The sequence below is a fragment of the Gracilinanus agilis genome, chromosome 1, assembly GCF_016433145.1.
Source record: "Gracilinanus agilis isolate LMUSP501 chromosome 1, AgileGrace, whole genome shotgun sequence".
Classification (NCBI taxonomy): Eukaryota; Metazoa; Chordata; class Mammalia; order Didelphimorphia; family Didelphidae; genus Gracilinanus; species Gracilinanus agilis.
The window spans coordinates 788,095,422-788,109,268 of NC_058130.1; the positions used below are offsets into that span (position 1 = coordinate 788,095,422).

General features: G+C 38.6%; 1 protein-coding gene across 1 annotated transcript in view; it reads right to left on the reverse strand.

The window, feature by feature from the left end:
* Positions 1 to 9,904: 9,904 nt before the first annotated feature.
* The window catches only part of LOC123230476 (zinc finger protein 420-like), an 8,934-nt gene continuing 4,991 nt past the window's right edge, over positions 9,905 to 13,847 (reverse strand). Inside the window, exons 2-3 of the mRNA XM_044656624.1 lie at positions 11,561 to 11,598; positions 9,905 to 11,152 (exon numbers count right to left, since the gene is read on the reverse strand). Of these exons, the coding sequence (XP_044512559.1) occupies positions 9,905 to 11,152; positions 11,561 to 11,598 (1,286 nt within the window). The remainder of the gene's footprint in view (positions 11,153 to 11,560; positions 11,599 to 13,847) is intronic.

Below are 13,847 nucleotides of genomic sequence, written 5' to 3' on the forward strand. Positions count from 1 at the left end.
GGTCTAATTCCGCCTGTACATTTCTTGATCATGCTGGGTGGGCTGGCTCTGTCTGTTCTGTGTTCTGTGGGTTGGTCTCACTGGTATCTTTCCCAGCCATGCTTGGTGGTCTGATTATCCTTCCTAGGCTGCATTCAGTAAGCTCTTTTCACCAGTGCCTTTCCCAGTTGCATTTGGAGGACTGGTACTGCTAGTATCTTTCTGCACACACAGTACTCTGGTCCCTGAGATGTCAATTTGATGTCCATGCTGTAATATTTTCTCTTCTCATCCCTGGGACCTGATTCCATTGTGCTTTTCTTCATTTTGAAAATTTCGTGAGTGGATGTATGGGAATGTTTAGAGATGGGTTCAGGTAAGCTGACAACTTCCTCACACTGCCATCTTGGTTTCCAGAAGGGGGAGTCCTCCAGACCTACTCTTTAGAAAAATTATTTTAGTAACTGAATGGAGGATGATGGACTGGAATGAGATGTGGCTGGTGGTATATAGACTTAAGTAGTGCATTGCAGTAGTCCAGGTATGAAGCAACAAATTTCTGGCAGTATAAATGAAGGGGAAGAAAGCATATTGAAGAGAATTTGTAGAAGTGAAATCAGTAGATATTGGCAAAAGATTAGGCTATGTGGGTGATAAGATAATGAGGAATCAATTATGAAACTCAGGTTATGGATCTGGGGGACATAAACAATGCTGTGGGTTGTAAAGATTCATTTCTGTGTCCCAGTAGAAAACCAAATCTTATTGCAGCTCCAAATAAGACTGCTAAATTCACTCAGGATCTCTTATATAGGGGAGTTCTTCTCTCAGGCATCACCTAGTCATGAGGATTTCTCTTCCTTTTCAGCTGCACTCCTTCCTGAAGAATACCCAATTCAACAACAGTGCTGGTGACCAGGTATTTGTGGATGAGAAGAGCAGTTCTGAGGCTCAATATGCACTCCTTCACTCCCTCCCTCCCCTCCCCCATCCCTGAGATGGTAAGCAATTTAATAGAGGTTATGCATATACATGTTATTATGCAAAAGATATGTCTAAATTTGTCATTTTATGGAATGTGTGTATACAGGCACAATTTTATGATGACATTCACATACATGTCACATATGCTTTGCTTTTACACATACACACATGTTATATGTCATATGTGCACATGCCATATATAAACATGCATCTATATATACATGCATGTAAACATGTATGTAAGCATGTATATAACATAAATGTAGTAAGGTGAAAAATGCTTTGCTTTAATCTGCATTCAGACTCATCAGTTCTTTCTCTGGAGGATTGCATTTTTCATCATGAATCCTTTGGAGTTGTCTTGGATCCCTGTATTGCTGATCATCGTTAAGTCATTAATAGTTGATTATCCTGCAATATTACTGTTGCTACATACAATGTTCTTCTGTTTCAACTCATTTCATTTTTATTATTCCTTATATGAATATCCTACTCATGCTTTCTTATAGCACAATCGTATTCCATTACAATCATATACTACAACTTGTTCAGTAGTGCCCCAATTAATGGACATCCCCTCAATTTCCAATTTTTTTCTATGGCAAAAAATGCTACTATGAATATTTCTGAATAAATAGGTCCTTTTCCTTTTGTTTTTTCTCTTTTGGATAAAGACCTGCTAGTATTGCTGGCCCAAAAGGTATTCACAATTTTAAAGGTCTTTGGCCACAGTTCCAAAATGCCCTCTAGAAAGGTTGGGTCAGTTCACAAGTCTACCAACAGAGCATGTGGCCCAAATTTTCCGCATCTTCGCCAATATTTTTCATTTTCCATTTTTGTCATATTAGGACTAATTTGTTAGGTTTGCTGTGGTATTTTACAATTGTTTTAATTTGTATTTTAGTGACTTGGGGCATTTTTAATATAACTATATATAGTTTTAATTCCTTCTAAAATGGCTTGTTCTTATCCTTTGATCATGGATCAGCTGGGGAATCAATTATATTCCTATTTATATAACTTAGTTCTCTCTATATTTGAGGAATGAGCTCTTTCTTAGAGATGTTTGCTATAATATTTAGTCCTATTTTTCTGTTTTCCTTCTGATCTCGGTTGCATTGTTTTATTTACGCAAAATGTTTTAAATAGGATGTAATCACAATTACCCATTTTACATCTTGTCATACTCCCTATCACGTTTAGTGATAAATCCTTCCCTTGTCCAAAGATGTGAAAGATTAACTATTCCATGCTCCCCTAATTTGCTCATGGTATCAGCATACCAACATTTGTGTCAAAATCATATTTGCATTTTGACTTTTTATTAGTATATGTTGTCTGTTGTTGGTCTATGCATAGTTTCCATCATACCATTTTCCAGTTTTCCCAACAGTTTTCGTGAAGTAGTGAGTTCTTGGCCCAAAATTTTGAATCTTTGGCTTCATCAAACAGATGATTATTATGGCATTTTACTACTGCAAATTGGGTGTCAATATCAGATTGTTTGTTGTTTGGGCATGGCTGTGTGTATCTCTTGTTCCAATCTGTTTAATACCTTTCTTTGGGTGTCAGTGATCTTGAATGGAAGAAATTGGATGAATTTAATTGAAATGATCGTTACATTGATTACTGTGGCTAAAAATTCTTTAGAAAAATGGAGTAGCCCTCAGTCAATAAAAAAGTGAGAAAAGCAGGACTGGCATATAATTGCAAAAATGACAGAATGATATCTGAATTCAAGGCAAAGCATTTATCATCATAGGAATACAAATCTGGGTTCCCACTACTAATGCCTAAGAAAGCAAATGTACTGTTCATGATGAAGACCAACAACACCTTCTAAAAAGAACTTTAAAGAGATGTCACAAAGGTGCAGATTCTTCCAACTTTATCAATTGTAAGGACATGAGGTCTGTTCCAAGACCCTCTGAGAGAATATTGAGATACTGTTGTGATTAAAATTATCTCGAGACTGATTTTGGGGTAAGAGTAAGTTTATTGATTCTATTAGGCTTATTGGTTAGGCCATCATCATAACCTAAAAAGTGAATAAGGTTTCCATGGCTCTCTCACATCCAGGGAGGATCCAAGCTCTAATAAATGGATCTGTAGGAGCTCATTATTCAGCTCCTTCATTCACTCTTCCAAGGCATCTTAAATAAGTGGAAACTAATTAAGAGGTGATACATCAACCTAGCAACACCTCTCCATTCCGACATGTGGACAGGTCATGTAGATCAGAAAGGGACCCTTATCTTTCATCTATTAACCAAATTCTGTTAAACAGACATTTCTTGGGATTTTCAAAGACAAAGTAAAATACAGAATGTAGACTAGATTATACTTCCTTTTCTTTACTGACAGCTCTGGTTCTGATGGTCTTTGTTAAGTTTCAAGACACTCCCATAGTCAAAGCCAATTACAGGACTCTCAGCTATACTCTCCTGATCTCCCTAATCTTCTGTTTCCTCTGCTCCCTGCTCTTCATTGGCCATCCTACCATTGCCACTTGTCTCCTACAACAAACAGTATTTGCAGTTGTCTTCACAGTGACTGTTTCCTCCATTTTGGCCAGAACTCTAATTGTGGTGCTGGCTTTCAGGGTTATAAGGCCAGGGAGCAGAATTCAGATGTTCATACAGCCTAGAGTATCCAACTATATTATTTTCATCTGCTATGGGATTCAAGTGATTCTCTGTGCTAAATATGGACAACTCTCAGTAATCTGGTGCTATGTAGTATAGAATGGAAGGTGAAAAACTTGCTTTGAGAGGAGAGAGAAATTGAAATAATGATTTTCCCACAGATCAGTGAGGTTATTCTGTATTGTAAGAATTAAAATTTAGTTATTAGCTATATATTAAAATTATGTGGCCGCCAGGAATCAACAATTCAGGTTGATTCCGTAATTAAATCAGACCCAAGTCAGCATCGGGTTGAGGAGTTTATTTACAATCAGGAAGGTGAGTAGGGATAAAGAGAAGAGGGAGGTTAGAAGTCTAAATAAATGAAGCTGTAAGCCGCAAGGCCCAACAGCCGGATAGGCAGAGTTTAGAATTGGCCAACTAGGCCAAGGAAGCCAGCCTAACTTACCCACGTGACAATACAGAGTGTAATCTGTCTGTGGTCTCAGGAGATGCTTCTTCTTCCAGTTCCAGACGCCAACTCCCCCCACAGGAAGTTCACTCACTTACTTAAAGAGATCATGTCTTTCATCACTTCCTGTGGTCCACCTCTAATTCAAATGGACAAATGGCAGTTTCTACATTGATTTGGACTGCCCAAAGGGCAGTCCCTTATTCTTGATTTGTTACTTATTGTCACGTGTGGGTAACTCGTCTCCCCTCCCCACTAAGGGAGGTGGGAGTGACATCATTAGCACGCCTGGGTTGGGTAGATTTTTGACTATTAATGGGATCGAGCTAATTCTATTTACACAGTATGGGGACTAGATATGCTTCTTTAGTCAACACCTTCACCAAGAACTCATCATATCTCACTTAGATTAGGGAAACATCATCCTTTAAACCTCACTGGTGCATCTGCAGAATATCTCACTGAATCATTTCCTTAAGAACATTCTCATCTCCTTTCTGTCTTGTTAAGGAATTCAAACCACTTCATACTACACTTTTTACTTGACCCCAAATTTTCAAAACAGCTTATCCCCCTGGTAAAACTCAAATGATTATGCTTTCACTGACCAAGTAGATTCAGGAGAATAATGGAAAATATAAAAATATAGAAACTAAATGTAGAAAAATATGGTTCAGTATCTAGAAATGAAAGGGGCTAAATATTGAGAGATGAATAAGAAGTTTCATGTCTGTGCATCGCTTTTACTGTTTTCAAGATGAGATTGACAAGGCAAAGCATGATATTATGGAGGAAATGATTATTTAATAGAGAACATATAATTGGTTGCCTATGTGTGTACTTAGGCCAACTATTTTGATCAGAGGTAAAAATATAACTATGAAAATAAAGGAGAAAATTAGAATTACACAACTCTTTTTTTGCTCTTTTTTCTTACAAGAATGCTTACTGGGCTGTAAACTTTTTATAGTATGGGTTGGGCTGTCAGACCACAGAACTGAGAAACAGACACGAGGACAGGGCATATGGTGGTATATGGTACTACACTAAGCCTAAGAGAAAGTGAGCAATTTTACCTAAAGTCAATTCTATCGTTTCAGGAAGCTTTGGGAGCTGAAAACTAGGCAGATGATGTTCAAATTTCACAGTGTGAGTGGATAGTTTAGATCCAGACTCTTCTTCTTCAGTGAAACTATTATAGGAAGGGAAGTCAGTTTATGAACAACAGTGGAAAATAAGGGGAAAGGGTTGAAATTGCCAGAAACTTCAGGAGGAAGAAAATTCATTAAAAGAACATGAGCACATGTAGATCTATCGAGAAGATATTAATAGTGGTCTTGAATAGAGGGGTGGGATGGCACTATGGTCAAATCTGGAATTTAATATATTGACTGACAGAGTGGAGGATGGACTAGAATGGGAAGTGACCTGAGGCAGAAGGGCAAGCAGCAGCTTATTGCAATAGTCTGTATGTTAGACTTAGTGCATCATGGTGCTTATAGGTAGAAATGATAATACATGGAAATTCTCAGATATAGGAGGGTAAGAGAATTTGTAGACTTGATGATATCAAGGTTGCCAACCTGGCTGCCTAGGAGGATGAAGTACTCTCAACAATAAGAGGGAAGACAGAAAGAGGGAACTATACTGCGATAAAAATAATAAGTTCATTTTTATACAGATAAAGTTGAAGATATCTATAGGACATCCAATAAAAGATGTTGAATGAATAGAGGGTTAGAGATGTCATATTTGAGGTCGACAGAGATGAGGTCTGGATGAATAGATCTGAGAATCATCATCATAAAATTAATCAGTCAACAAACATTTGTTAAGTACCAACTATGTGCCAAGGTTAGGACTGTGTGCTAAATGCTAGAAGAGAAATAGAAGAAAAAGAAATACACTTTTTGTCCTCAAGGAGCTTACCATCTAAAGAGGGAAGACATAACACAAAAGAGTGGTAGTTTGACCTCTCTGGTACATGATGATCCTTGTATCTTCCTCAAGATGCCTTTTGGTTCCAAATTAAACTGAGAAAATCACTGGATGACTACCAGACAATTATGGACCTTGTGTACTCCTAGCATTGTGTCTTAGTTCACAGTGGACCATGTTTTTTTGTGCCACTTGATCAGGACTTCGTTCTGAGATCAACCTGTAGATCAGCACTATTTATAGGGTCAGACAGATTTAATACTCCTTGATCCCACCCTCTTCAAAGAGATCAGAGCTGCCAGACTCCTAGCCCCTACACTTACTCCCCTTCAGGCAAGAACTTTGGAGATGTGTAAGCAAAATTGTTGAGTTACTTTTGCATTCCTCCTCAAGAGTCACACTAAGACAACCCTTATAAACCAACACACCTAACTTGGGGAGCCCATACCCTAGAGCCAGCTTACATGGGGAACCCATACCCTAGAGCCAGCTTACATGAGTACAATCCCCTCACTGTCTCTGTCTTGATAGATTCAGAAGCTGCTATTGCTTCTGTTCTAGTGGATTCCAAGACTAAGTGTAGTTGCTGATCAGGAGTGGACTCCAAGCCAGCTGCTACCCCATCTCACAGACCTTTACTCCTAAGTTGTTCTGCATTACAAAAATGTGTCATTTCAAACTCTTTTGGCTCTCACACTCCAGAATTTTATCTGACCCATTATTTTCAATGTTGACATCATTTGGCTTAAATGTTCCCTCCACTTCCTCTATATCCTGGCCCACCCTCACCACTTACAACTCTTCAGAAATCTTTTTTCATCAGTAGGAAGCATGCAATAGAGAGAAAACAACCTTTTTTTAAGAAAAAATATTTTAATATTGTGTTAATTTGAGTTCCAATTTCTGTCTCTCCCTCTTCCTATCTCCCACCCATTTAGAAGACAAGCAATGTGAAAATATGACAAACAAATATTAAAATATTAGCCATGTTGCAAAAAAATCCTAGAAAAATGATGAAAGTGAAAAGTCTGGAGATAAGGATTGTCCCTGTGTGCACTCAATATTCTAGCTTGTTCCCTGTCCTGGGGTTTCTTTATACATTTGTAGGATATGAATAAGTCAATGGTGTGGAGTTGAGCTAAAGTTGTCCATTATGATAGGCAAAAGAGGTATGTATGCTCTGGCACATTTGGACAGATTTTTCAATGTCTCCATAGGAATAATAAGATACTCTTTATAACCTGGGAATTTGGGACATAATGTTTTTGCTCCTCAATTTGGGAGGGCTTCTAGATTTCTTTATCATTTGTGATATAGGCTGAGAATGCTCCATACAAAGTACAAAAACATGTAGTTGACTTATATTTATTCATGTCATCAGCATTTGCATTATTTTGTAATTGGAATGTGATACTTTCTGTAAATAAAAATGAGGCCAGGATATACTGCAGTTAATTTAAACCATCTCATGGAAGTTGATTATTAAATGTAAATAATAATAATAATCCAGATTAAACATGCAAGTGTGCCATGAGTACACTTTTTATTGTTTTCATTCAGAAAATCTATTATTTAATATTGACCAGAAGACCTTTGGCTTAGTTTTATATCTAAAAGTAAGGTGGTGAAGACTTTTGTTAGCGTAAGGCATGGTCCAACTGTCTAAAAAGCAAGTTTCTTCCCAAGCCCAAATAGCTCCGGTTTCCAACAATAATGTTCTCTCCAAGAAAAGGAAGAATCCCCTACTGTACCCCAGGTTCTTCCTTTTAGGAATTGTTGCTTTAAAAGTTGTAGTCACAGATATTCCAGCATATGGCAGGTATAATCTTCCTTGCCCTTCTCTGCCCCCACATACTACCACATGTGCTAAGAAGATTTGGTTCACAGCTTAGTTTACTTCCTGTAGAAAGGTTCCAGTTACATGTTGCAAATTCTCTTCAGGCTTGAGTCTCACATATCCTAGCTTCTCAAAGCTTTCATGCTAGCCTGACTGACTGTACCATCTCACCTGTAATCATGGCTCCCCACAAAAAAATGTGACACAAACTCCCCCACCAGGGCATTGATACCTCCATTTACCCACATGCCCTACAAGTTTTCTCATTTTCCTTTTCCATCACAATAGACAATCTAACAGAAGTGGGAGATGGGGTACCTAAGAGTTGTTTTCATTTGCTTTTCTCTAATTAATTGTGATTTAAAGCACTTTTGCATTATTAAATCTGCCTTCTTTCTTATTAGCCCTATGTGATGAGATTAAACCTACCCTACCCATTTTTTGGTTTACTCACCAAAGGTGTAAACATCACCATTTAATTGACAAGTTGAGAAATCTGTAACCCATGTGTGCAAAAGTGGGTGATGAATCAGATTTGACTGACTGGCCCCTGAGCAGTCCTAAGCAAAACATCCGTTGTTATTGGACACTTAAAGTAGGAGAAAGGCAAAGGAAGTGATGAAAAAGAAGCACCTTTAAAAAGGTAGTGACGTCATGTAGCTCTCTTGTTCTTTTCTGGAGCTAGAGAGGCTGTTCTGCTCTGACCGGGAACTAGAACTGGAGGAGTTCGGGGTAGGACCTTGGACTTGGTGAGACTGTTCTTAAATCTCTCCCTTAGAACTACATATGGAAAGTGTAAAAGCTGACTTTTCTTGGATTGTTCTGAAGGGACTCTCTTGAGTTATTTGCCCTCACCTCTGGTTCCAAAGGCTGAGGTTTCTCCAGCTGAGGACTAGTTAGCCCTGCTTGGATTGAGCCAGGGACCAGAGCAAATTAGTGTGTTAGGTTAGATATCTTACCCAAATCTCTCTCTGATTTTCTTTACTTTCTCTCTCCTATGTTTTATAAATAAATTGTTAAAAATTATTTTAGAATTGACATTTATTCAATTCTTGATGACCAACCCCTTTTGATATACAGTCTAACCAAACCCTAATTTTCCTCTTTACAAAAGACATTATTTACTTCCTAAATAAACTCTAGATCTAGGTGCCATGAAATGAGGAATTAAGGCATTTGACAATAGGGTTAGAATTCTTAAAGACTGAAGTATTTAATTAGACATATTTCAAAACAAATAATTTCTTGTTTCCACTTTTAATTTTGATTGCAATAATTTTTTGTAGTTTTGAATTTAACATAATGAAAATAACCTATCTTAGACCTCATAATCTCTATTTCTAATTTGGTCATGATTTCTTCCCTTATCAAAAAAAACTCATCTGAAAGATAAACTATTCTACATTCCATTAATTTTCTAATGGGATCACACTTTCGGTCTAAATCATATGCCCATTTGGACCTAACCTTAGTAGAGCTTGTGACAGTAGTGAATTGTCTGATTATGAGCAATATGTGTGGTTTCTGTGATTTATAGTATAAAGAGGAAAAATTATGAGACTGGTGCTAAGTTAATTTTATTTAACCTAAGGTAGTAGGGGGAAAAGATGGAAAAATAGGAGATATACTTTATTCACTGCTCTATTTACCTTGCTATTCTGTGGCCAACATTACGGCATCCTAGCCATAATCACAGGGAAGTCTAGTCAACAAATATGAAAGAGAAGAGATTGGATATCTGCTTTTTCCTCAGTTTATCAAACCTTTTCTCTATCCACTAATTCTCACAAATCTCAAGAACCAACTGTGGCTTTCAACTCTGCCTACATCACCCAGGGAGGCAACACATGGGATAATTCAGGGGACATCACACTACCCTCATCTCATGATGCCTCTTTCTTGCTGGCATTCTATCCTCAATCAATGATTTCCATCAAACACTCATTGCCTCTCAGTCAAGTTCTGGCTCACACCAGTTAGACCTCCCCAGGAACAGGATGGGGTAAATTTCCTTAACACAAAAGCAAGACTGGAGCTGCATGCAAACATCTTTCCACATAGCTTGTATTCTTAAGGTTCTTCCCCAGTATGGATTTTCTGATGTAGTGCAAAACTGGAGTTATTTCTGAATGCCTTTCCAAACTGCTTGCATTCATAAGGCTTCTCTCCAGTATGGATTCTTTGATGTACAACAAGATTGGAGCTCTGACTGAAAGTCTTTCCACACTGTTTGCATTCATAGGGTTTCTCCCCAGTATGTACTCTCTGATGTACAACAAGATTGGAGCTCTGACTAAAAGTCTTTCCACACTGTTTGCATTCATAGGGTTTCTCCCCAGTATGTACTCTCTGATGTAGAGCAAGACTGGAAATCAGAGTGAATGTATTTCCACATTGCTTGCATTCATAAACTTTCTCTCCAGTATGGATTCTCTGATGTGCAGCAAGATGGGAGCTCATTTTGAATGCCTTTCCACACTGTTTGCATTCATAAGGTTTCTCCCTAGTGTGGATTCTCTGATGTCTAGCAAGATTGGAGCTGCCACTGAATGTTTTTCCACACTGTTTGCATTCATAAGGTTTCTCCCCAGTGTGGATTCTCTGATGATAAGCAAGACCAGAGCTCTGACTGAACGTCTTTCCACACTGTTTGCATTCATAAGGTTTCTCCCCAGTGTGGATTCTCTGATGATAAGCAAGGCTGGAGCTCTGACTGAATTTCTTTCCACACTGTTTGCATTCATAAGGTTTCTCCCCAGCGTGGATTCTCTGATGTAGTGCAAAACTGTAGTTATTTCTGAATGCCTTTCCAAACTGCTTGCATTTATGAGGTTTTTCCCCACTGTGAGTTCTCTGATGCACAACAAGACTGGAACTCGTTCTGAATGTTTTTCCACATTGCTTGCATTCATAAGGTTTCTCTCCAGTATGGATTCTCTGATGTACAACAAGATTGGAGCTCTGACTGAAAGTCTTTCCACACTGTTTGCATTCATAGGGTTTCTCCCCAGTATGTACTCTCTGATGTAGAGCAAGATTAGAAATCAGAGTGAATGTATTTCCACATTGCTTGCATTCATAAACTTTCTCTCCAGTATGGATTCTCTGATGTGCAGCAAGATGGGAGCTCATTTTGAATGCCTTTCCACATTGTTTGCATTCATAAGGTTTCTCCCTAGTGTGGATTCTCTGATGTCTAGCAAGATTGGAGCTGCTACTGAATGTTTTTCCACACTGTTTGCATTTATAAGGTTTCTCCCCAGTGTGGATTCTCTTATGTACAGCAAGACCAGAGCTCCGACTGAATGTCTTTCCACACTGCTTGCATTTATAAGGTTTCTCCCCAGTGTGGGTTCTCTGATGATAAGCAAGGCTGGAGCTCAAACTGAATGCTTTTCCACACTGTTTGCATTCATAAGGTTTCTCCCCAGTATGGATTCTCTGATGTCTAGCAAGACTGGACCTCTCACTAAATGCCTTTAAACACTGTTTGCATTCATAAGGTCTCTCACCAGAGTGGATTCTCTGATGTCCAGCAAGACTGGCACTGTGCATAAAAGTCTTTCTGCACTGATTACATTCACTAGATTTTTCCTCAGTGTGCATTCTTTGATGTTTAATATGAGATAAATTTTGATTAGCAACACAGAATTCTCTGAAAGCCAAGTTATAGAGACCATCACTCATGTATCTTTGTAGGTCCACTTTTTCCAAAGGAAGGCTCACCTCTGTTGGATTCACCTTCATTTCAGGTCTGATCTCTCCTAAAAGAAACAAACAGTAAAATATGTAGAGAATTTTGTTTGCACATATATAACTATCTCCTTTCCTCAACTGTCAAAACATAAACCTTTTTATATCCTATTTCCTCAGGTAAAAAGAAAAGTCTTCCAACTTAAATGAGAACAATCCATCCTTTGAAAAGGCCATTATCTCAAAGGTAACAAACAATTTAAATAACAAACAGCCTCCCATGTGATCACATTGGCTCTTCATTAATAATCTGGGATTTTGGACAGACTAAACTTACTATATTCCTAACTCAGAACATGTCCTCAGAAAGGCTGGATGAATGACTTATGCTAAAATCCTGGAAGCTGAGACCAAATCTTGTAACTGGATATGATCTGTCCACAGTACTAGACAATTCACTTTCAATCTTTTTGTTTTCATTTTCATTGTCTATACATTCAATCATTTCTTCATAGGTATGACAACACCGGGTGCATGTAGAATAAATATTGCTATTTTTTCATGATCTAACTTCTCTGTAGTCACTATGTACTTCCCTTTGTGATTTCTTTCAACCTTTTTTGTTCTGTTCCCTACTCCTTGATAGCAGTCATTACTTCTCTTTAAATGCCTCTTTTCACTAAAATAAAATCCTTTTACTAAATACAATTTAAACAAAAATATGGCATTTCTCATGTATAAAAATATGTCTCATACAGTAAATTGAGTCCATGATCCTTTTGTAAGGAAATGGGCAAGAAAGCTCATACAATTTTCTTTCTAATTCCTACCTTATATAGATACTGGCATTTTCATGATATTCTTCCTAAAAATCCCAATACAGGTGGTGGCACATTCTCATTGTACCTCAGAAACTAGCTAAGACTTTTAAGACTGGGAAAGTCACAGGAGCTCGGTTGGTCTCAGGCTCCTTCACTATAACATGAACATAATAATATCAAGTGACCCCTAGGGTTCCTAAGAGGATCAAATGAGAAAACATTTATAAAGTGTATGAAACATACTAGCGGCCATATGCAAATGGTGATGTTTATTTTTATCATAGAATTTCAATTATTTCCTCCTTTGATTCTTTTTATTCTTAAACAATCATTCTCTTCACTCCTCCAGTTCCTGATTTCCCAGTTTCATTAAATGCACTTCCATTCGGCAACATTCCATTCTCCCTGGATCATCTCAGAGTGAGATTTGGGATGTGTTGCTTCCTTGTAAGCCACCTCCAAGCCTGGGTTCTAGATTGGGAGCTCCTGCATAGCTCAGATTGGTGTTTCCCTTCCTTTGTATGCTCAGGGCTTAGCCTGGTTCCCAGAACACATTTATTATTCAATACATGTTTACTGACTGGGTCCAGGATTTATGTCAGGCCCAAGCTCTACCAGGATCCTTGCTGATCTCTCTCCCAGAAGGCAAATGCATGCTCTGGCCTCAGCCGTGTTTCTGTCTCTCTCTTGCCCATATTTCTCAGCAATCAACAGTAACTCAGTTGGAAAGAGAGCAGACCCAATCATGAAGATCCCAGCGGTTTCTCTATAGGCTCTCATGTCTTTATAAGTCACTATTCTTCCAAATGAGGAAAATCTCTCCATGGGTAAAGAAGCCTATTCCTTCCATTGTTTTTTCATCTTTAGCCATTCCAACACTAATGAGCTTATGACTTACTCTGGGAACCAATAAACCATTTCTCCCCAATGCTCCAAATACTCTCACTTTATCCCTTTTTCTCCATGAGATACTGTCCAACATCTGCCTTCTGGTTCACAGCTAAACTGCTAGAGATAGCTATTCACAGTGGGTTGTACCGGTGCCTTTCCCTTGTTTTCTCTGCTATACTTCCCCTCAGAATCCTCAGTCTGATTCTCCTGAAGCCCCCAATCGGACCCCCCTCCATTAGATCTCTTTCTCTCTCAAGATTGGTTGCCCTGGAGCTGGGACCTAGAGGGCTTCTAAAGAACTATGGACACAATTCCAGGCCAGGGAGAGGCAAGACAGAATCAGCCCTGAAATTACTTCCATGTCTGAGATTCTCTAACGTGCATTTGATCTCGGACTTCAGGAGCACCAAAGGGAATCCCAAGGCCCCATTATTACACAATGCAAAGTCCTTTTACAGGAGAGCCAGGCAGCAGGAGGGCCCTGGCTCTGGGACTCAGCATACCAGCCCTTGTCCCTTCCTCATGACTGAAAACTGCTCCCAACCCTGCCTGATGCTGAGAGAAATATTCCCTTGGATGGCAGACTTGGGCAGCATGGAGAGGCTCCT